This window comes from Thamnophis sirtalis, unplaced genomic scaffold (genome assembly GCF_051295495.1).
Source record: "Thamnophis sirtalis isolate CommonGarterSnake01/CBP01778 unplaced genomic scaffold, rThaSir2_p1.2 scaffold_4, whole genome shotgun sequence".
In the NCBI taxonomy this organism is placed as follows: domain Eukaryota; kingdom Metazoa; phylum Chordata; class Lepidosauria; order Squamata; family Natricidae; genus Thamnophis; species Thamnophis sirtalis.
The window spans coordinates 31,837,064-31,862,277 of record NW_028261384.1 but is presented as its reverse complement, the minus strand read 5'-3'; the positions used below and the strand labels follow the sequence as shown (position 1 = coordinate 31,862,277).

At 34.9% G+C, this 25,214-nt stretch overlaps 1 protein-coding gene across 1 annotated transcript; it reads left to right on the top strand.

Annotated features, from left to right (window-relative positions):
• Positions 1-8,076: 8,076 nt before the first annotated feature.
• PDK4 (pyruvate dehydrogenase kinase 4) lies at positions 8,077-22,274 on the top strand. Its single transcript, XM_014060113.2, has 11 exons — positions 8,077-8,318; positions 10,424-10,565; positions 11,860-11,931; positions 12,484-12,668; positions 12,770-12,856; positions 14,558-14,635; positions 15,190-15,266; positions 15,778-15,876; positions 17,317-17,424; positions 18,044-18,157; positions 18,782-22,274. The coding sequence occupies exons 1-11, from the start codon at positions 8,117-8,119 to the stop codon at positions 18,905-18,907; spliced, it is 1,290 nt and encodes a 429-aa protein (XP_013915588.2). The 5' UTR covers positions 8,077-8,116; the 3' UTR covers positions 18,908-22,274.
• Positions 22,275-25,214: the final 2,940 nt, after the last annotated feature.

Below are 25,214 nucleotides of genomic sequence, written 5' to 3'. Positions count from 1 at the left end.
ATGTTTTCCTGTGAATATTTCAGGCACATTCTTAATATCACCCTCTGAAGAAGTATGAAGACATTGCTGACTTGGCACTCCAAGGCATCATATTTTAGTCTGTTTCAGCTTATATTTGGAATTCCATGCCATTTGGCTTTATTAGCTTTTCTCCTAATGGAAGACCTATCTGTTTACACTTATCTTGCTTGACTGAAAATGAGTTGCCCTAAAAGGTAGTGCTTTTTCACTTGTTTGCTTTTGTTACCATCGTGAAAGACCAAAAATAGAACATAGAATGAAATGAACTGAGATACATATGTACTACTAGGCCACTTGAAAGAACACACTATGCGTATTCTGTTTTAAGTAATGGGGCCTCCTTCAGGTACAGACAATAGCTTATAGGCATATAATTCCTATAGATACCTGCAGCTGTAATGAAATAAAGCTACTCTAACATAGCTATAACAGCATTTGAATACAAAATGCTTCCTATCAGAAAAAATCCTTTCGAACCAATTATTAAAATATCTCTGAAACATGAGGACAAGATTGTACTAAAACAAAGTTGAGGCAATCATTACACTAGCACTCCACAGCTGCACTGATGTAGTATTATAGGAACTGGTGCTATGTCATACCACTGCAGCTTGATATCCAGCAATTTATGCGGACACTGTTAGCATATAGAATTTGTGACTATCTGTCATTGATTACAACTCCAAGAAGGTCCCAGAATTTCAACTCTGTAAAGCTGTTGCCAAGAATTTGTAGCAGATTTTTAATATGTAATATTATTTCATCATATCAATCATTTTATAAATATTTTTCTTAACAGTAAAAGCATTTGGGGGTTGCAAATGTTCATAGTTTACCATAAGGGTATTATGCATGTGGCGTGCTATAGAAGAGAAACAATCCATACAAAACACGATATTGCAATGAAAACAATAGGTACCCATTAGATGCAACTATATCTTCAATTTTAAAGAACTTGATTGCTGCTACATTAGCATTTGCCATACTAGTCCTTAACTGAGATAAAAAAAATTCTGTAAAATTAATTTTCATAAATTAGTAACTATAATTAGGTATAGGAGGTGCTTGACAGGTCAACTGGAAGGTTGACAGTTTGACCCAAACCTGAGTGACCGAATGAACTCCGCATGAACTCTCATTCCTGCTCCAACTTCTGCCCTCTTAGCAGTTTGAAAGAATGCAAATGCAAGTAGATAAATAGGTACTATTTTGGTGGGAAAATAACACCATTCTAATTTGAAGCACATTACAAATAAAAGTGGGGGGGAGTAAGGGTGGTGGAAGAAATTGAAAATTATTCAAATTATTATAGAAGACATGTATTGTGGGATGCTGATTCATCTCTTCTAATGTGTATCAGATGATTTGTTTGACTCAATGTGACAAGTATTCAAATTGCTCAAGATCACAAATAATATATAAACATACACAAAGTTAATTAGCTTGTATTTAATTCTAATTTGAAAATAATAAAAATAACTTGCCATTAGCAACCTAGAAGAGAGAATTAGACAAAATTGTGTTTGGAAATGGATGTTCTTTAAAAAGAAGAGAAGTGTGCTCTCTAATTAATTGTGTCTTTCCAGTGTACCTTAAGTTCCTTCTCTCCTATGCTGATGGTGCTTCAATTTCAATCTGGTTTAAGAAAATTCTGTTTGGATTGGGATACTTTAGCAGTAGACAGTTGGGAAGGCACTGCAGCACCCTGTTGCTGGTACGCCATCCCAATTTTCTATGCTAGGAAAGCAACTGGTGACTGCTTTTGTTTCTGTGGGAAAATTTTACTGGATGTAAGTATGTAGGTATATTGCTGTATGTATAAAAAGATAAATGTATGTTTATAAAGATGAAGCATTCAAGTGCATATATGTAGGGACAAGAACCAAGCACACAATATAAAGAAAAATTAATCTTTGTGTTAAATTTCAGATTTGAGTCAAATTGAGCATCAAAGTAATCGGCAAATGTAGCTGAGGAATATTTCCTTAATATTTTGAAATCTAAAAGTTGTAGCATTTTCAAGTTATTTGTACTTTAGGACACATTAGCCTTAAAAATTCTAGTTCTACGTTTAATGTATTTCCTTTGTTAAAGTTGTACTCATTCCTTAAACTTCATAACAGACTTGATAATGTGTATGCCTGTTACACTTTTATTATTACTTCATATCTTACCAAAAGCCAGGACATTGCAGAATTATAAGCATGTATGTTACATCCCAAACAATTTCAGTCAAAATAAGGGCAGTGAAAAAAAAGAGCAAGAAAAATACCAGGAAGAAAAAACAGTACATAGGAAATGAATACTAGGAATTATTAATTATGTCCATAATCTATTAGACAAGAGTCATATACAGTAATTTTTTGAAGAAAATCATGCATCCTAAAAAAACACAAATATAAGCATGGATTGTAATTTTAGATAACTCTCAATGTACAACTGACTGTTCAAAGTTACAACGGCACTGAAAAAAGTGAATTATGATTATTTTTCACACTTCTGACTATTGCACAGTCCCTGAGGGTTACATAATCAAAGTTCAGATGCTTGGCAACTGACTCATATTTATGACAGCTGCAGAGTCGGATAATCGCCTTTTGTGACCTTCTGACAAACAAACTCAATGGGGAAGTCAGATTTACTTAACAACCATGTTACTAAGTCAACAACTGCAGTGATTCACTTAACAACGATGGTAAGAAAAGTCATAATGGGGCAAAATTCATTTAATCTCACTTAGGAACCTAAATTGAACTCAATTGTATGACCTATTAATTTGGCATATAATTTCCACATTCAGGAAAAGTGTTTTGTACAAATAGGATCAGTCAAAAGGCATGCATCACTTTTTTAAAACTTCAAATCAAGCTGTTGAGTGAGAGTGATCTAATATTAGCTGCTAAGCACGTAATTATCAGTCCAGTGACGTCTACTGAGTTTGGCATAATTCCCAAATTCCCAAATTCCCAAATTAGTTGAAAGACACTTGATCATCTAATGGGTTCAGAATGTACTAAAACAAATGGCTTTACCATTAATAAATGTAACATTGAGAATAAAAGATGATGACAGAAATTGAAAACTCAGAATGATTACAATATTATTATTTTTAAATGAATGTGAAAATATTTACATGGGGAAATGTGTTCTAACATGTTTTTACATGTTAGAAGTAATTTTGTTGAAGCAATAATTAAAGCCATGTTCATACTACTTAAATCTTTTGATTTATTCCCATCCTATTATGTTTCATAATGGTCTCAATGCAAAAATGTAGAGATGACATAATGAATATAATTCTCATTATTTCACAGATTAATTGTTCTCACTGAAAGAAAAATTCTCCTTAGTTCTAGGTTGGTTCTGTCTTTGATTAATTTCCATCCATTGCTTCTTGTTCTTCCTACAGATATGGTATAGAAGATTACTTTCTCCTCTAATAGTCTGGTAAACCAATTAAATTGAAGACTTGAGCATATCAACTTCAAATCTAATCTCTGAATTGAGGTTTTACACAGGTTTAGTAAACAATATAATGTATGAGACTAATGCAATTTTGGGTAGAAGGCAATCTAACCTAAGCAATGATTTGTAAAGTAGTTTTTACATACCAAAAAGGAGATTAATAACAGAAAATGTCTTGTAAGGACAGGCAAAGCCTAGCACTTAGCTAACTTCATGCTTCCAAGAAGAAAATCCAAGAACATATGCTCTGTATCTGCCTGGGAAGTAAGGTGAAAGTAAGTATCCAATCTCATAAGCAAAGAGCAGGCAATGTAAATCCTTAGGATCTAGTCTTTGAATCAGCAAACATGCACTTTCAAATATTTGTTTATACTGTAATTATTAAGTGCAAAATTATAATTACAATATCCTTTTTCTTTAAATTAAAAGAAATAAATACCAATATAATTAAAAAGACCCAGATAATTTCATAGAATTAAATGTATTTTCAAATGAGACAAAAACACAAAAAACCAATAGTATTAAATCATTGGATCATATACAAATATGGCAGAGTAACTATAATGCAATGCAGATAAAGGCACAGAATAACTATTTCTTTTTGATATTGAGTAAAGTATATAGCTTTCAAGATACAGTGCTACTTAAAGTATAACAGCTTGAGAAGCTTTAATACTACAACTAGGAGCAATTTCATTTTCTCTATTTTTCCCATGTTTAAAAAATCCATAGCCATTAAAAAGCATAGAAAAGGAAGGATGTTTTTAACTGCTTCAGGGTAAGTCCACAGACATATCAGTAGGTAATATACAATCAGGTGTGGTGTTTTGTAGATTTTATCATACCATTTGAAAGTAAATTGTTAATTTGTACTTTTTATGTATTTTTTTATAATATTCTGAATTACGTCTATATTATAGTTCTCATATACTAAAATATGAAGTGCAAATGACTGAAGTTATCTTATCCAGTGATAACTAAGTAGGGTATTGCCTGGGCTGCTTAGGCAAATTACAGTTCTGACCAAGATTCTAATTTCTTTTAACTGATCACTGCCTTGTTACAGCTCTTCCTCCTTTTCCTTAAAGTTATTCCTTCTTCTCATTACAGCAACTTACTCCCAAGCCCTAAGGACTCCCATAGCTGAAAAGCTAAGCTACAATAAAATATACTGGCTATTCAGTAAAATACTAGAGTAGTATTTAGTAAAATACTTAATGGAATAAACCCAATTTGTGATGCTTCTGTAGGTATCAAAATCTGTTGTAGAAATATTCTGAATCTTTTCAGATTACTGGAACAATTAGTTATGAATATTTTGTCAAAATATTCCCTATATTTGGGGAATGGATAGGTCAGGGCTTTGCATGGGAGATTTGTTGGCTGCAGGAACCTGAATGAATTAATTATAATCATGACTAAAATGCATTCAAACAGATGTTTTAGTTATTGACTACAAGGATGCAGTAATGGACATGCCAACTAACAGGAATATTTAAAAAAATGAACACACAAGTTATTCGATTTAAATTTATAGTGGCATTAAATAACTGAAAATAACATGGGCTAGATTGTTTAAAACTGTTACAGAGCAATATGTACAGATAGTCCTTGATTTACAATAATTGAGCCCAAAATTTCTGTTGGTAAACAAGTTGTTTGTTAAGTAAATTTTGCCTAATTTTGTAACTTTTATCACAATTGTTAAGTGAATCGCTGCAGTTGTTAAGTTAGTAATACAGTTAAATAAATCTGGCTTTCCCACTGACTTTGTCAGAAGATTCAAAAGGTGATCACATGACCATGGGACTCTGCAACTGTCATAAATATAAACCAGTTGCAAGCACCCAAATTCTGATCATATGGGGATGCTGGAAGGATCATACATGTGAAATACTGTGCTAAGTTAATTTTTTCAGTGCCCTATATCTTTAGTCACTCAAATGCCTAAACTGAAAAATTCTTCTGGAAAAAATACTCCAGGATCTTTGGAGTTTTTATAAAAACTCTAAAAGAAGGAATGTCCTAGAAAAATATTTGAAGGAGTCCAATAAGAGAAACTAATTATTTTATGAGTCAAACAAAACTGCAAAGACATCAGCTTACAAAAGAATTGTGAATACAGATCAAGATGAACTGTAGTTGTCCAACCCTCTTCTAGCTTGTCTGTAAGGATTAATTTAGAAGGAAATCCAAACAGCTGACTCTTCTGTGAAATAGGAGGAGGAAGCTGTTTCTTCTGCAAATGTTGACCTTTTGCCTACTAAACTTTAGTTGTAGAGGCACAACAGCCCTGGCAATTTTACAGACCAAGTGAAAAGTTTTTGTTCCTAGTACTATGAACTTTCCCCGACTAAACTTCACTTTCAGATAAAATGTGTCCTAAATCAATAAGCTGACATAGCTTTTCTAACTGTGCATTGTATCTATCTAGTCTTATCTGTACCAGAAAGTTGGGCTATGAACTTTCTTCCCTAATTGTTTATGCTGTGAATTAGAAGAATTGCTTCTTATTGATGGCAACATGGCTCCAAAACAATTAAGTATAATTTTTCACTGGAATGTTCTAAGCAGGCCAAACTAGATATGACCAAACCATAAATGCAGAAAATCCAGAACTTGCTGATTTATATTTTCCAGCCATTAATTTTAGTTGATCATTATAAGAAAGGCCATTTAGTTGATCATTCCATGAAAAAAAAACATAATCCATCTAAGCTGATATTCATTTGCATTAACAGCAGTTTGTGAATAAATGCAGACATGAAAAATGCCCCATTAGATCCAGATGCTGCATTTGATTACAGAAAATGGGCTCTTCTTGATCCTAAAAGCCATTTTTCCCACCCTGTACCTTTGGGGAAAATGGTAAGATGATGATGATTAATTGCAGTTCATGCACAAGATGATTGAATAACTTTCTCTGCCAATAAAATTGCTTATTCTAATCTATCTTTATGAGATGAGACTGTTAAATATTTTATACTTCTTAAAAGTTTGTGAGACTTAAATTTTAGACAGACATTTTATACTGATGTCATAATGGTATATGACTATGATGCTATGAGAGTAACATGGCCTATGTTTATTTAGGAGAAGTAAGGATCTAGTAAAAATTCAGGAGAAGTAAAGATCTAGATTGATAAGGCAAAATAGTCTTCTTTCATCAAGAAAATAATAGAACCTAAGCTCCTAGATAATAGCTTTGTGCTATTACCTGTTCCCAAAATGTAGTTGACAATAGCTAGAACAACTGAAATCAGAAACAAAACTTTACTTGCTATTTTATTTACTAGCATCCAGACCAAGTAACAATTGCAAATATTTCTAAAACTTGCTGTTTCACAATATTTAAAGCAATGTTTCTCAACTTCAACAACTTTTAAAATTGGTAATTTTTAATAACCAGAAATCCACAGCTAGTATGCAGCACAGATTCGGGGGGGGGGGTGTCAAACGTCACCCACCTTAAATTCGTGAGATTGAGAAATAGTGTTTTAGACAATCTTGTTACTCTGGATTTTTCTTCTTCTCTTTTTGTCTCCCAACCCCCGAAGCAGCAAATCATTGCCTATCTAACATCCTTTTAAAAGTCTCATGGGACTTTTGAGTTGCCTCATGAACTGTTTTGAAGCTTTTCAAGAATCAGTTTGGGGAGGGAGGCAAAGGAACCTTAAAAGTAAATATTACGGAAACGAAGAGGCTATGTAGAAAATAGAGAATGGGTTGGGGAAATAAACGAAGCTTGGGGTTTATTTATTCTTGCCCTGTCAGATGTCAGTTATCCTTAGCGCCGTGTGTAGAATATTCCAAGGGGAAAGATAATGTTGCTGATGAACATTGAAGAGGGTTTTTTTTTTTTTTTTTTGCTATTCAATAACGCGTCCTCCAGCACCTGGCTCCCTGCCATAGGCAGGCCTGCTGTGACTGCCTCCCGCTTCACCGCCTCGGGTGTTGTTCTGGCCGTTCTTGGAAAAAGCGGTACAACCCTCAAGTCACCCCCTCCCCTCCCTTCAGGAATCGTGCCAAGTTATTTCAGTAGTCGGCTTGAGCCAGAAGTCAAGATTCTACAACCCAGCTGATTGGTTCCCACGCAGAAGCGAAGTTAAATTAGAAAAACCAATGAGAAGCGGACAAAACGCCACACTCCTTTCTCCCCCCCCTCCACTCCACCCGCCCGCGCGATCATCGGTTGGGGACTTGTGAAGGCGGGGCGGGGGAGGAGAGGACGGGGCTATTCTGAGCAGCGGCAAATACGTTAATTGTTTATGAAAGATGCCGTTTGTCGCCAGTTACATCCGAAACGTGGAAGGCAGCGCGGTCTTATTGGACGCGGCAGAGATACACCTCCTAAAGTTACACCTCCTCTTCCCTCCTTCTGAGGTGCTTGGATCAACAGAAACTCCAGGGTGGTGGAGTTCGAGCTTCGCTTTGGCCAAAGGGGCGTGGCTTAGCCTCGACTTTCTTCCATTTCTGACGGTTGCCTCACCCCTCCGGGGGCGTGGCTTAATTTGAAAGCCCAGCCCCCAGAGGGCGGTGTCAATAGGTGTTGCACGTGCAGGTCATTTACTCAGGGGGTTTAAAGTGAAGAGTCTTGATAGCGCCACCTTTAGTCTTGTTCACAGCTACGATGAAGGCTGCACGGATTGCCCTGAGAAACGCGGCTCCTTTGGTCGTTGGTAGTGGTAATGGTAGTGGTAGTGCTGGCGGCTCCACTGCCAACAACGGAGCCGGAGCTGTGGTCGGAGTCGGAGTCGAAACAATCAAAGAGGTGGAACGTTTATCGCGTTTCTCTCCATCGCCGCTCTCCATTAAGCAATTCCTGGATTTCGGTGAGGGGCATGAATGGCGGGGTGGGATGTAAGAAGGGAGACCTCTGGTGGATCTCTAGGTCAATCTTGGGAGGTTTCCGGTCTCATGGCTGGGAATTTGGGGGACATGTCGCCCAACACGTAACAGTAACAGAGTTGGAAGGGACCTTAGAGGTCATCTAGTCCAAACCCCTGCTCATGCAGGAGACCTATTGTAGGGATTCGAACCCCCGAACTGCCAACCTTTCTGATCTACAAGTTCAGTTTCTTAGCCACTGAGGTATCCCATTTGAAATGCTTCTAAGTGGGGATGTCTTTGAGTTGTAGGTCCTTGATTGAGAAACCGTGACTGTTTTTCCCCTCTAAGCAGTGCGAAGTTTGGGTTTTTGCTCAGTTTCTGTAGTTGGAGAATTCTCTAGCAGAGATTGAGGGGAGTGAGAAAAGTTTTAAAAAGCTGGGATGTTGGGCTATTCTGTGGATTGTCACGATGATAGTATTGCCTCAATCTTTGGATATCACATCCTTTTAAAGTTTATTTTAGTTAAAACCCTCAGTGTAGTGTTACCTTTGAGATAAGGCATCTCTTTCTATGAATTAGTCTGCCTTTCCAGGTGGCCTTAATCTGATATGATGCAATTCAGGTATCTGATGACATGGGCACTAAACACAGTGATTTCTGCCGCAATCTTACATACTGCAATTTAATGTGCAACTAACAAGGTTAACTGATTAGAATGGAAACTACTTTTGGGTAACATTGTAATATTCACATTTGAAGTCCACTAAGTGTTGCTTTGCTTCTACATCTTTCTTGTACCCTTATACTCCAGACTAAGTTTTCATGGCTATAATTTTTCTATCCTTTCTTTTTCAGAGACTTTATTGACCATATTTGTCCAACTTCTTTTTACAACTTTGTTGTACAAAAGTTTTGCTTTTAGTTAATGATGTAAGAATGTATCCTGATTTGTGAACATTTCCTAAATTTTATGTTGTTTGAACAATGACCTGAAGTTTTAAACAAGATCGCATGTGCACTATTTTCAATATATTGTTTTTTTCTATACAATATATTGATTATTACATTTTTATGTAAATGTAAACACATTTGGTATTTTTGTTTTGGTTATTATTAGCATTACTAGTAGCCAATAGTGTTGCTAGTAGTCAATACTGTTGCTAGTAGCTAATAGTACTAGTGCTAACAGTATTACTATCAATGTATTAAAAGTATGCATTTTAAGATAAACAGCTATTTTGCTTTCCTCACTTAAATTTTTTTAAAGGGAGCCAAAGATATTGGATATGTTATTGTGGATTTTACACAAAAAAATTAGTAGGAATCTTTATAATTGTCTCAGTGGATTTAGTTCCTTCCCTAATTCTTTAATCTAAATGATTTACATATTGTGTTTTTGTGTGTGTGTGTGTGTGTGTGTGTGTGAAGTCTTCTTTTGCCAGTTTATTTAACTGGACTTAAAAAAACAGAAATGTCTTATTCTTCACCAAATAAGATGTAATACTGTATTGCTTCTTATAATATGCAATGGCTGACTTTGTCAAAATTTCTTTATTGCTGATGCTATATTGAACTATTGACCTTTGAAATGGCAGACTTTTATAATAAAAGTTAAATATGATTGCTTAATCAGTATAAAGTTATAGTTTGATTTTTATGTTTTAAGCAAACCTACTTTATTGGTTAGGAATACATGACTTTCATTTAGGTATAGTTGCTTTCTAAATCAATGTATTAATGTAATTGTTAAATTAAAAAAAAACCATATACAGCCATTTAAATATAAGAGTTTATTAACACAATTCAGATGCGACACATATAAGTATATAGTTTTTTATTTTGTGTTTTATCAAGATGTTGCTACAATATTATAATTTGCAGTTTATTTGGGCTTGGATAACCCATATAGCAATCAAGTTCCATTCAAATGCCTCTGTAATACTAACATTGCTACAACAGGAGCGATCTCATTTCAACTACATAAAATTCCAGCTAGCTGCAAACAAAAACATATAAACTTCTGCATACTACTAATATGGGTAGGAAGTTTATTGAAACCGTTTTAGGCCATTGCACTGAAAATATTTTATTTCTCCCTTTTTTATAGGTTCAACAAATGCATGTGAGAAAACTTCATTCTCATTTCTTCGGCATGAGCTTCCAGTTCGGCTAGCAAATATTTTGAAAGAAATTGATCTTCTTCCTAGTCTATTATTGGGTACACCTTCAGTACAGTTAGTAAAGGATTGGTAAGTAGCAAATTTTGCAAAAGTTCAGTTATCACATTTCAGTCACCTTACACTACTTTTTTAATCAAGTAGGTAACCAATAGCACAGTGCAAAGGTAATACTACCAATGGTATCCCTGCTTCCCAATCTTAACCTTTTCTTGCAGCACTGATTTTCAAACCAAGGAAGAAATAAACTGGTCACAGGGATAGGGAAGGGCAGGAGAAAAATCTCTCTTCCAGATCAACTGGAGAGGATGAGGAGATAATAAGAAGATCCAACAGTGAAGCCTTGATTTCAGTAGGGAATTCTGAAAACGTGGGATGTGACAGGAATGTTACTTCATAGGAAACCCACCTGTCCTGTTGCTTCAAAGAAAATGTTGCATTATTTTTCTATGGTGGGATAGATGAGGCAGAAATAGATTTGTTCCAAAACCTTCTGCAAAACCCACATAGTATTAGGGAAATATGGAGTGTAACATTGATCTTAGATCCACACAGCTTTGAATATGAAAAAGCCTGTATGAATAAATAATAGCTAGTTTTTGAAGCCCTGCTGGTATGTATTCTGCAGTCATTTTGTAATCTCTGCTGAAAGGTAGAAAGACACTAATGACCATTATACATATACTCTCTATGTTTGGTAGTATTCTGATAGCTTATGGCACTGGACATATCATAATAAATAAAAGTAGATTTTGTTGCAGCTGCTGTATTTTGTGCAGACTTGCTGGCATTCTAAAATGCTGATTTCAATAAGTGCATATTAAATGCTACAAAATATTCATTAAAACTTTTGTCAATGGATGATAAAAAGAGAATATGCATGAGGTGGTAATTTTTTGAGGAAGAGATTTAAAGTACTTTCAATATTAAATACTCCAAATGTTGATTTAAACAAGGACTTTGGTGTTATTTTTCTACATTTATACATAATGAAGGTCCTTCTATTTGCTCCTAATTTGTATAGTTTTTGAAGTTACTGTTAACACTGCTTAGCCATGTACAAAGCTAAGAGATTTTCTATAGCTTTGTGTGTGTGCATATTTCTTCAGGTCAGTTTTGACCCCTTGTAACTGCCTGAAGAAGTCCCTAAAGTTTTCTTAGAATGGTTTTCCAGAAGTAGTTTACAATTGTCCTCTTATTAAGGGTATGAGAGAGTGATTGGCTAAAGTCACCCAGCTGGTTTTGTGTCTGAAATGGGATTAGAATTCATGGACTCCTAGTTTCTAAATTCCTTGACCACTACATTAAATTAGCACTTTGGTCTATATGGATAGCCTCATATTTACATTACTTGTGCTCTTTACAGGTACATTCAAAGCCTACTGGAACTAGTGGAATTTCAAGATAAAAAATCAGATGACCACAAAGCTCTTTCAGAGTATGTTTCTTTTGTTATCTGTTTTTAGCAGCTTATTCTATTTTAAGTAATGTTTGGTTGATCTTGGATGATTCATCTAACTTGAAACCCAGACCTTAGATAACTAATTATATTACAATGAGATAATGATGCAGGAGCATAACTAATATATCTGATATAGCAAAAGGTAACACTTTGAAATAAAGTATATCAATAAATTATTAAGTTTCAAAGTACTATTCATAACTATCAGTTGTCTTGATATATGAGGAAACTAGTACATTTACATTTTTCTTCTGTTATGTTTTGTATAACAAACTATTTATTGCTATCTAAGAATCAACTAATGGAACAGATTGCCTTCATAGCGTGTGGGAGCTTCATCACTGGAAGCTTTCAAGAAGAGATTGGACTACCTTCTGTCATAAATGGTGTAGGGATTGCTTGGGCAGGGGGTTGGACTAGATGACCTACAAGGTCCCTTCCACTCTGTTAATCTTAACATTTGCTTACTGTAATTTTGGTTTTCAGAATTTTTATATAGGTAAATATGAAGTTTTGTGTTTTTCCCAGTTTCATAGATGCCATTACTAAGATCCGAAACAGACATCACAGTGTAATGCCCATGATGGCACAAGGGGTATTAGAATACAGAGATTCATCTAAAATGGATTCATGCATCAATCACAATATTCAGTATTTCTTGGATCGATTTTACATGAACCGGGTATCTATTCGAATGTTAATAAACCAGCATGGTAAGTTACACTTTTATTCTTTGGACAAATCAATTTTTATAGGCTATTGAAAATATTTTGTGGAAAAAACATTTCTTCACTTTGTGTCTTTATTTCAACAGCATTTATATTTGATAGTAGTAATGCGTGTAACCCGCGACATATTGGCTGCATTGATCCTTGCTGTGATGTTGTGGATCTAGTGTATGGTATGTATAAAAAAGAACATATTGCTCATAGTTATCATGTAGCCTGATATGTAAACAGTAGTCATACATTGCAATACATTATGAATGTGGTTTGTTGCTTTGTGGCTTAGCTTAGGACCCTGAATATATCAGGTTATGATGCCTTGCTCAAAAAATAATGCCTTTAGATTATGGCTTAGAATTAAATATGAATGCAGTGATTTTTTTCCTAGGAAGCACAATAAATTTGAGAAGATGTAAGAAGATTTATACTTCTCACTGAAAAACTATCAATAGTTGATTAGTTTAAACAATAGTGCTGCCAAAATGCTCAGTTAGCTGAATGAACACAGCATAAATTAAGATAGTTGGTCCTATAAAACAGTTGTTTTCTTTCATAACATTCTAATTATTTAGTCAAAATCTGAATGGTGCAAATTTAGGCTACAATCTTAGATAGTTAATTTTTTTGATACAAATAAGAACATTATGATAAAGTCTTATATACGTTTACATGGTAATAAGTCCTGTTCTGTAATATTTGTTTTTTGAATAACTGTATATAATGTCTACCCCAGAGAAGTTATTCAGAGATTTGAAGATGGCAGCCATCATTAACCTATTGATAAACAGCTATGCTATGCTCAGCTGTATGATTCCAAGGAAGCAATCAGTTCCTTTGAATGTTGCCCATTTCAGTAATGGACTGGTTAAGGGAGAACAAGTTTAAATTAAATCCAAAAAAGCAGAGATGCTCTAGATATAATGAAAACACTAAACGTGGAGATTGAGATGAAAACCTGTTTTGAATGCAGTTTTAGAACCTCCAAAAGAATAGGTTTGCAGGTTAGCAATGATTCTTGAGATTGTATTTGTAAATGGTGGCCTCAAAAGCATATATCTACAAATGCGGTTAATGTACTGATTATAATATTCCTTGAGCTCATCAGACTTGGTAACAGTTAACCATGCCTTGGTTATAAACCATCTTGATTAAGGCAGTTGAACTATAGTACTCTTGAAAAGTATGTCAAAACTGTAGTTGGGTGTCAAAAGTTTACCAGTTGCAGACCACTACAAAGTACTGATTGTATTAGCACAGATATTATTCACTGTCTGCCAGGTATAATGTTAAGTTTTTAATGTGGTCCTTTAAAGACCTAAATGTATAAGGCCTGAGAATCTGAAAAGGTCCTTCTCTTCTGGTCAATTTTCCCCAGTATTTAAATCACTAGGAATGGTTTTATTTTGAAGATGCTGCAGCTCTCAGAAATTCAGCAGTCTGTTATATGGGAAAAGGGCTGCTTCTCCTTGGCATTCAGAATTTGGAATGCTCTCCTAAGGAAATTAATTTAGTTCCATATCTTCAGAATTTAAAGTTGTTAAATTTAAATTACCATTCATTTAATTGTATTGCACTCCATATTGTCTTCTTTATGTTGTATTTTATTTTTGTAAACCATCTTGAGTGCTTATATAAGTAGAAAGGTAGTTTACACATGTAACTTTAATAAAAGAAAGGTATCTTAATAGAGAAATGTTACATCTTTTTCAATAGTGTTTTAGGGCCATAGATTTGCTGACAGTAATAAATCAATTCTTGAATATAATGGGAAATTTACACAATAAGTTCATGTAATAAATATTGTATAACACTGAGTTGTCTGGTGTTTAGAAAATAATACTAAACTGTTTAATTTTGTTCTTAAAAATACATTTTAGATGCTTTCCAGAGTTCCCAGATGCTTTGTGATCAACACTATTTTGCTTCTCCGGAGTTAAAGCTTACTCAAATAAATGGTAAGATTTTTTTTTCTGACTGTACTAGTCTATTTCTGAAAGCTTTTCACTTTCAATAATCCTTACTGCTGTTTTTCTTATCTTCAGTAAATATGTCCTAGAATTGCTAGCTAATCACATTTTCCCTACAGATAATGCTTACCTGTGCACAGCTGCATTCATTCACTTATGCAGCACTGTGCCAAATACAAAAGGACTTTGACATGCAATTGTGCAATAGTTGGTTTGAGGGTGTACTAAAAAAAAAAGAATAAATTCACCACTCAATGTTCACATGCAATAATCCAAGAAAATGTTATCATGAAAGGTAGACGAGAGGAATTCCACAAATCTGTGCAGGCAGATTATAGGGAAAGTGTAATTTGAGAATGTATAAAGATTTGAAAAACTAGTCAGACTTAAAGTGCTAGAAAATAAAAGATGATCAATCTCAGAATGCTGTGTGGGATGCACAGATCTCATTGAAAAGTTTCTTTACGTTCATAATAATTGTTTGGAATAAAATTTCAGTAATAAAATAAAAGTTGATTTATAATGTGTTGTATTTTTTTTAGCAAAAGCACCTGGAGAGCCTATTTTCATAGTATATGTACCTTCTCATCTCTTTCACATGCTGTTTGAACTTTTCAAGGTTTGTAATTGGTTTAAAAAAAATATTTGAACCGTGCATTGAAACAAGGATTGTAACTTATTTAGCTGAAATATTATTTCCAATATCCGTGGAAAGCATATCAAAAGTACAGGATGTTGCAAATCTTGCAACTACCAAGGTACTACAGAATTATACCCTTCCCAACATAAGTATTCTAATAATAATTAAAATTGAAAGAATGATGGTTAAAGCTTAAAGTGACTCTTGCTATGCTTTTAAAATAGGGTTCTGACAAGGGAGAGGGTGCAGCAAGATATATTTATTATTAAATTTGTTTGCCATGCATTTGCTGCAATGCAACTCAGGACTTTTGAATCTTTGTTATTAAGAGTTTTCTTGTTAATATGACAAAACAGCTATTATTCTATTAGTCAATTGTGCAGTTCATTTTCGTTGTCAAAAGCAAATTTCTATCTTAATGGGACAAGGCAAATTTTAATATTCTAAAACCTTTTCAAACTAACTTAATTTCTTCTTAATTTCTGTGTAGAATGCAATGAGAGCAACAGTTGAACATCAGGAAAAAAAACCTTCCCTTGATCCAATTGAGGTGACTGTTGTACTTGGAAAAGAAGATCTAACTATTAAGGTACTTCCCCTACTTGAAAGAACAGCCCACTGAGACATGAGTTATAGATTCTCCTATTTCCTCCTGGATTCTAAACCTTCATGAACAGAACTGCTAAGTTTATAGCTAAATCAATTGACCAACGGACTCTTTATATCAATTAGATTGGGGTATATTGTAAAGGTGATATGTTTACCTGAATGTTGATTCTTTGTATTTAGCACTTCTTTATTTTATTAAGCTATTTTCCTTGTATATATTTTATTCTGGACTTCTGTATATTCTATATTTTATATAGAATATTCTATTTTATATTTTATGTGGTCATAAGTTTAATTTATCTAATATTAAGGTACATTACTTTTGATATGAGAGTGAAATGAATGCATAAATAAAATAACATTTAATAAAATAATTTAATTTAATTTAAATATTGTATTTAAAATATTTATATAGATATCGATCTTTCAACTCTGAGTGTCTCCCAACCAAAAATCCAATGTATAAAATATATAATCACGTAAAACTCTAAAGCTCAACTAATTAAAACAAAAACACCTGGTACCAGTCAGTTCTAATGTGCATCTAATCTTCTCCTAATACTTGGGGGAGAAACCAGGTCTTCAAAACCTTACAAAAGCTAAAAGGGTGACATCCTACTGAACCTCACAAGGCAGCATGTTCCATAAGTCAGGGGCTGCCATGGAAAAGACAAACTTCCTAGCTCCCATCAGATCTTTAGGTGAAGGGACTAGCAGCATGCCCATTCTATCTGACACATAGGAAGGATAGATGTCCAAAAGGAAAGGTAGTCCTGCAAATGGCCCTGTGCCACATAGGATATTAAAATGTGATGACCAACATCTAGAATTGCAGCTTGAAAGAGCAACTCAGAGCAACTCAGAGCAACTCATGCAACAGAGGTGTTACAAGCAAAAATACACACACACCCATTATTGTGCATACTATTACATTCTGGATCAGTTGAAGTTTCTTTCAAGGGCAGCCCAAGAGAGTGCATTGTAGTAATCCAGGTGCAAAGTGGCCAATGCCTGAGTGACCAGGAAAGGATGCAATTGATGCACAGGCAAATCTTTGCAAAGATCTGCCATCTGCCACCTGCTCCTTGAGCAGGAACTGTGACTCAGAAAGACCCCCAAATTGCACACCACTCAGTCTGATGAAGTGTCCCCCTACATAGAAAGAAAGATGAAGAACCATCTATCCTTGTTTAGTGCTGGAAAGGTCTTTTCATTTAAGTAGGTTTAATATGGAATAAATAGATGGCTTATAGATTGCAACCAATTAGAACTAGGTGAACAATCTCCCCCCAGTACTATTTTAGCAGAGTTTCTTTTTTTAAATTAGCAAGTCTGAAGCCAAAAGAGTCATTGGAAAATATGATTGTTTTAACTGCAAGCAATTTGTTAATTACATAGGTTCTTTTTTCTTTTTAACTAGATTTCTGACAGAGGTGGTGGTGTTCCAGTAAGGATAATTGAAAGACTCTTCAGCTATACATATTCTACTGCACCAAAGCCTGTGATGGATAACAAAAATACTCCCATGGTAAGAGACAGAACATAAAGTTAGTAGGCCATTGGTATTATTTTATAGACATAAGGACAAGTGAGACAAGGGGATGCTTCTAGCTGGAAAGGTTTTGTATCAAATGACCGCATTAATCCTTGAAGTTATTACTAGGAATTCCAAGATAACCATAACTTTGAGAATTTTTGATAAGATGCATATTCATGAAACTAGGAGGTCTTCCACTATTGAATGCTCTGCCATATATAATCCCCTTCCAGGATCTTGAAGTCATGAATTCTAGCCTAACCATTTCTATGAAATTGTGATATTGCTATGGGGAAAAAATATTCTGTAACACCCCATTTTAAAAGATAGAGCACATGTGATATGTGCAGAAGAAATTAAATCTATTTCAACATAATCTTTAAAATGCAAAACTGCAAATGTTCATTTTGCACTTTCTTCTCAACATTGTTTTATTATTCCATAGAATGCTTATTTAGCAAGTATTTAAATTAAAATTGCCACTGTTCTATATGTATGCAAGATCACATTTTTTATTTAGACCCTTAACCACTAAGCTACCTGAATTGAATATAATTTAAAACAAGAGAGATTAATTTCAATTAATGAAAAATACATTATATTTTTTTAGGCTGGATTTGGTTATGGATTACCAATTTCTCGTCTTTATGCTAAATACTTTCATGGAGATCTCAATCTGTACTCTATTTCGGGGTACGGAACAGAAGCTGTTATCCACTTAAAGGTATGTTCTGTACTTTTATTACTCCTTTCAAATGTGGTAGTTTGTTTTCAGATGCTTTTATATTTGACTTACTAGTAATTTTAAAAAATAATAACTTTTATAATTTGTGCAATTTTATTTATTTATTAAATTTGTTTGTTATCCATCTTGCTGAGAGGCAACAATGATTTCTGGCAGAATATATTTTTTATTCTGTTTAAACAGTTGCAAATAATTTATTGTTTATCATTATTGTTTGGATTATGAACTGTTTTGATACAGAATTATGCTGGTCTGTGTTTAGGATTTGACTTAAAAAAGCAGAGTAAAATGTTTATTAAGTCTGGGTATTTATTATAAACAAAATTCTATCTCCTAAATATAATTTTGCTTTTTTAAAAAACAAAATAAATCACGCCTTTCAAAGCAGCTATATCAATATATATATATCAGCTATTCTGTCTCAAAGACAGAAATGAAAAAAATGAACAAAGTCTTGAAAAATGTGAAAACAAGAATTTTTAAATAGAAAAATATCCATTGTGTGTATGTGTGTCTGTGTGTGTGCAAATTGTTGCAAAAATAATAAGTGTATCTCTAAATAGTAACAATTGTCTATTTCAATCTATGTTTTTAATTTTTCAGGCATTATCTACAGAATCAATAGAGAAGCTTCCTGTTTTCAATAAATCTGCATGTAAACATTATCAGACGTCTGTAGAAGCAGATGACTGGTGTGTTCCTAGGCAAAAAACAAATTGGTCAACATAGAACGTTATTGTGTGAAGAGTACATTTATCCAACACATTGAGATGGGATCAAATCACAGTTTCAGAAAGAATTAATGAAGTAAATTACTTGAAGTCACTACTGTTCAATACAAAGACTTACGTGAGATGAAAGAAATTATATTGAATAGATGCTACCCATGCTGTGTTTGTGCACTGTAAACTATTAGGAGAATCAATGGGATAGAGGAATGCACATATTGGTGGTATTGAAGTTTAGATTAACACTCCAAAATTCTAATGTTTTCAGATTCCTATGTTCTGAAAAAAGTAGCTATATGGCTTCTAGATATATCTATATTGGAGGAAATGGAAAACCACGAAGGATTTTCAAAGGAATTGAAATGGATGGAATTAGGTCCATTAATTGATTAGGATATGAGGCTATCAGTAAAAAGAGGCAACTTTTATGAATGGAATTGTTTATGCAACCGTCAAGTTGAAATTATTTCAGAATATGGGTTTAGGTTGTATTTGATACTTAATCTGACAGCCTCCTTTTTTCCTTCAAATAAAATGCAACTTTAAAAATATATTAATAATTTATTGGAGATCTTTCATAAGGATGTAATGATCAATAGGCTGGCAGAGGATATACTGTAATACCTACATTTTTAAGAATTTAGGAAATACATTAACAGACACAAGAAAAATATTTATCCATGCAGCAGCAAAGAATAACAATGGTAGAATATTTTGTGAAGAATTGATTGCACAAATACTTCACTGTAAGGAATTGATACTCCTTAAAACCAAGAATCTATTTAGGGCCCAGATAGCACCAGTATAGATTATTTTGCCTTTTCTTTTTAGGCAGAATTGCTAAAGATCTAATCTTAATACATTTTTAAGGGATTATTGTGACAATTTTGTATCCATTCTTATTTATAGCAGTTTTATCAGTGCTGTAATTGCTAATGTCCACTTTTACATGGATTCCAAATCCATGTGAGTAAGTAATCCCATCCATATGAGGCTATCGTCCAGTTGATTTAGTGCCAGCAAAGGCTTAACAGTTAACATTGATGAAATATTGAATGTTTTCTGCTGAAAATATAATGCAAGCTTGGAAAATACTGAATATTATGAGAACTATTATTAGATCCTAATCATGAAAGAAATTAATTGTTATGCTAATGCCAAGTGCATATTTGGTAGTCAGAGTACATTAAAAATACTCCTAATTAGATATTTATGGACTATTTGAGTACCATATTCTGGTGGGTATTACAAATGGTATTAAGGTAATAACAGTATAGATGTTAATTCAAATTTTTGGCTGTTACAATAATACTTGTTACTATGATACACTTGTGTACTTTGACCAATATAGTACATAACATAAAGAATTGCTTCGCTAATATTGCTGCTGATCTGCTTCACAATCTTTACAGAAGACCTGGATTATTGGCCAAAGCCTTAAACAGCATTGCACCTATACTCTCCATGATTTATGGAGGGGATTTGGGAGCTGTAATGGATCAAACAATCTGGCAAGAACAGGATGGATGTGGTGCATCCAACCTTATCCTTCTTAATAGCTTTCGATTCTATCAACCATGGTATTCCTTTGGGGACAATTTAGGGAGTTGAGGATGGGTAAAACAGTTTTGTGCTGGCTCACCTCCTTTCTCTGAGGATTGGTGTTGATAGGGAGAGAGATCCATTTAAGGCCTCTGTTTTGGTGGTGGCATAGGGTTATCTCTCCAATCCTTTATAACATGAAATGCTGACTGAGATCTTCGGTCACCATGTGATGAAATATCATTAATATGCTAATAATATCCACTTATAAATTTCCATCCTGGATGGATGTTCTTCTGCAGAGCCTAGAAGCTATGGGGGCCTGGATGGGGAACAACAGACTTCAACTAAACCCTGGAAAGATAGTATGGCTATGAGTAGGTCTCTCTATAATCCAGGAGGTTATTATTTTGAGTGGATGGTTAAGTGCTGACAGACATGGTACTTAACTCAGGGATCCTCCAGGACTCACACTCCTGTTCAAAAAGCAGGTGGCAGCCATGGCTAAGAAGACTTTTGCTCAAGTTTATGTTATGGGACAATTATGCCCTTTCCTGGATAGGAAGGTTTTCTGTTTGGTCATTCATGTCCCAGTCTACTCCTATTTAGATAATTGCATAGCACTGTACATGAAAAATATCCAGAAGCTTGAGCTAGTGCAAAATGCATGAGCAAGTTTGAATGTCCAAAGAAGGATGCATGTAATACCATTGCTCTATGAAATGTATTAGATGCCAGTTTGCTTCCAATACAATTAAAGGTATTACCGGTAGTTAAGACCTATAAAGCCCTACATGGCCTGGAACTAGGCGCCTATGGAACAGTGGTTGGTTACAGGTGATATGCTCCAGTACGGGCGTACCGGTGCCGTCTGGGAGCACCAGGTACTCTTCAAGTATGGTGCTCCAGAGGGCCCACCCGCCCGCCCTCGTTCCTTACCTGTATTTGAAGGAAACAGGCCACCTGTGCACGCGCGCACAGCATATGGCACCTGCATGACGTTCTGCCAAGCAGCTGGAGCATTGCGGAAGTGTTGCAGGAGGTAAGGACACATGTACATGCTGCACATGTGTGTGCTCTGCACACGTTCATGTGGCCGCTGGGCCCTGTTGCACTGTATCAGTTGCACCAGGATCCTGAACCCACCACTGCTATGGAAGTATTCTTATACTACCCAGTAAGACAGGAGAGATATGCAGATATGTCCAACAGTTAAAGAACTTTGATTGATGGGGTCCAGAAAGAGAGTCTTCCCTGCTATTGCTATGAAATATTCTCCCCTCCCCACAAAGGTGAGGTAGGTCAGCACTATTCTGGCCTTCTGAAAAAGTGTTAAAATATTGGTCTGTGGGGACCCAGAGGAATACATGGCTAGCTGGTGCCCTGAAATCCCCCCCTTTGCGCTTTAATTAATTTTAACAGTTTGTTTTTAATTTTAATACTTTGTTGCACACCCATCTGAGAAAGATGGGTGATTGAAGAAAATGTGAAAATTAAAAATAAACTAAAACATTGTCAATCCATGCCTCTACAAAATTAGTACAGTCTTTGTGTTGTTGCAATCTGTCTTTCTAAGTTACTGAATAGTTTAAAAAACTTGTATTGGACTGGAACAAACATTAGCCTAAGGACACTTAACAAAAATATTTTGGAGCAAAATAAAATTGAATGCTATTTTGTATACAACACATTTTATCAAAAGCCAGCAGAATGTAAGAAACCTAAGTGTTTTAAATTTTAGAATGAATCATTTCTGTCACAATTTACATTCTGGAACAGGTCACTTAAAATACACTATGCTTATAATAAAATGTTTTTTTTTTAAATATTGCTTGGCTCTGTCTTTCACAAAACATATATGTTTCTATCTGTTATGATGTTCATGAAATGTATTTATTTGTTCTTCAGTCTATTCCATTTTTGTACCTCACACATGATTGTATTCTGGCATTTCAGCTCTTAGGCTGGAGACGAAACTATATGAAGAACAGTTGCGGAATTTTGAATAGTCTAGAGAAAAAAAGGACTAGGGGTGATATGATAGCATTATTCCAATATTTGAGGGGCTGCCATAAAGAAGAGGGGATAATTTATTTTCCAAAGCACCAAAGGGCAGGACAAGAAACAATGAATGGAAAATAACCAAGGAGAGAGGCAACCTGGTATTGAGACACTTCTTGATAGCCTCCAAATTTGGATTTAACTATAATTCCCAGTAACATAGCCATTTCTACTTAGACATATAAAAACTAAAGCTGTATTGATTTTGGAGGGAGAGACTGGAGAAAGTTGATTTAAAAAATTGATGTATAGCTCACAGATATGTGTTCCTATTATGCATTCAGGGCAGATATTAACAAACTTGGCAAATTCAAGATAAAGTAAGAGCTTTGCTATACTGCATTGACTGCTTTTATACCAGGGTCTACAAAACAAATAGCATTTATTAAGATATCTTCCATTATCTAGATCAGCTGACTCCAAAGTATACCAAAGTTGGTTGTGTACATTATGTACATGTAAAAGGAGATGGGAGAAAATGGCACCAGATTTCTCACTGCATTTTCCCAGCAGACAAAATGAAGACTTTTCTGTTACCGACAGAAAATTGGAAGAATTCAGAATTAATTTCTACAAAATCCATGTGACTTCTTAAAAAGAATTAAGATGTCAGTGAAACTTTCAAATACTTTTGTAGAAATATTTTCAATATGGAGGATAAAAATTATAATTTTGGAATGATGAAAAGATAAATACCAAGCCATCAAATGAAAGAAATGGTAGTCTTTTCATTGGAAAAATTTAGTAAATGTATACAATATGAACAATGTTATTTAGATTATATACTACAGCTATCATATCAGTGGTGGGTTTCAATTTATTTTACTACTGGTTCGCTCATGCACACTCCCGCCGCTGCACTATCAGTTCGCCCGGTCCAGGTTTATCTGGCAGAAATCCACCTCTGTATCATATCTTGGGTGTGTATTTCTGGAAAGGTTTGTAGATAAAAGCAAAAAGTGTTTTTGTGCTGCTGTGCTTTTCATCTAGTATAGGAGTGTCAAATTCAAGGCCTGGGAGCTGGAGCTGTCCCATGGGGTACTTAGAAGTGACCGCAGGTGCCCTGGAACCAGCAAAGGACTGCCCGCGGTGCCTCTGCCAGTGAAAATGGAGCTCCTTCAGCCTTCTGCTAGCAAAAACATATTCTTTTTATCTCATTTTCACTGGCAGAGAACTTCAGGAAGCTGTCCTGGCCAAAAACAGGGCCCGGGAGCCAAACATGGTCACCTGAGCTCCATTTTTGCTGGCAAAGGGCCATGCCCATCCCGTCCCCCACCCCCACCCTTGAGGTCAAACACAACCCTGATGTGGCCTTCAATGAAATCAAGTTTGATACCCCTGATCTAATAGCTGTCTTGTTTTTGAAACTCAGATTGTTAATGTTAATTTAGATTAGAAAACTGATTAGAAAGAATATGCCTTTTTTAAGTTAAGCAAATATTAATCCAGCTGACATTTTAGTTCACTGTTTTGATCTTGAAATGCTTTACAAACATTTTTAAAAAAGCAATTTGGGAAGGGTCTTCTCATAAACATGTAAACATCCAAATGTGCTTTGTGGTTTTGGGTTTGATGGTATATTTTATAAATCCCGCCAAAAAGATTTCTTTGGTTAAGCAAATTGCAATTATCACAGTATATAAACCTAGCCACTGACTTAACAGAGAAACAGATGAAACTATGTGGTGTTGCTGACTACAAAACAAGATATACCAATGAAAACTTTGGCTTCCCTTGAGAAGAAGAGTAAGGAAATCAGGAAGAAAATAAATAACCCATCTTGTCCTTGGAAATACTTTATATCAGTTAGAGAAAACCTTATCCCACAGCTCTAAATATCTCAAATTCTGAGTATGCTGGAATCCAGAATCAATTTATGTTGCTAAAATCTCTATATATCACAGTGCCTTGCCCCGGAGAAGTGCAGTAGCAATAGGAATCCTGTTTTGTAGGGAAACAGGAGGAGAGGACTTCATTGCAGTTGTGCCACTTCTATTTATACTGCACACAGCCAAGCTTTATGAAAAGGATTAAGTGTTTCCTAATGCTTGACAATACAAGAACCATTTGTAACAAAGCTGGAAGATTATTCCAACTGTTTTGAGGCTGTAAGCTTTCAAAAACAGAGAGTTAAGCCTGCCTCCCATAGGTTCTTCTTAGCTCTAGACAACTTGAAATGAATTGACAGGTTTAAATAAAAGCCGGATCAGCTGCAAACACTTTCGGATGAACAGGAGTTGGGGAGGTCATGTTCCAAACAACAAAGATGTAAATATAAAGGTTACCAAGCTGTTAAAAATAACCTTCAGGCAAACTAAATTGGTTCTCAGTAAGTTGCTATTGCTTCTTGTTCTTCTTTTGCTTACAGATTTTCCATTCCTTATTTGGGGGAAATTTTTTATGGTAAGTAAACATATACTATATTACTCCTGTCGGGAGACAGATAATCTGCACTTTTCCTTCCTTCCTTTCTGTTTTTTAAATGTTTTCTTGGCATTGTTCTTCCATTCTCACAAGTCTGTTGGCTGTTAGCAGAGAGAACAACATGTACCCTGCTACCAGTTACACAGACAATTTAAGAAAAACATGTTTATGTGCAGCAGTGACAAAGGGTAAGTCGTGGAGTGGCACCCTCCCCCTCCAAGCCACGTGGTGGAGCTTTTTGAAAGTGAAAACCAAATAACATTTCAATGAAAGTCAGATTT

What these genes read in the sequence shown, in the direction of transcription:
- PDK4 (XM_014060113.2), top strand. Translation starts at nt 8,117, where the DNA reads ATGAAGGCTGCACGGATTGCCCTGAGAAACGCGGCTCCTTTGGTCGTT. An exon ending in GACCACAAAGCTCTTTCAGA is followed by an intron (nt 11,932 to 12,483) that starts GTATGTTTCTTT and finishes TGTTTTTCCCAG; the next exon opens with TTTCATAGATGCCATTACTA. An exon ending in AATGTTAATAAACCAGCATG is followed by an intron (nt 12,669 to 12,769) that starts GTAAGTTACACT and finishes TTATTTCAACAG; the next exon opens with CATTTATATTTGATAGTAGT.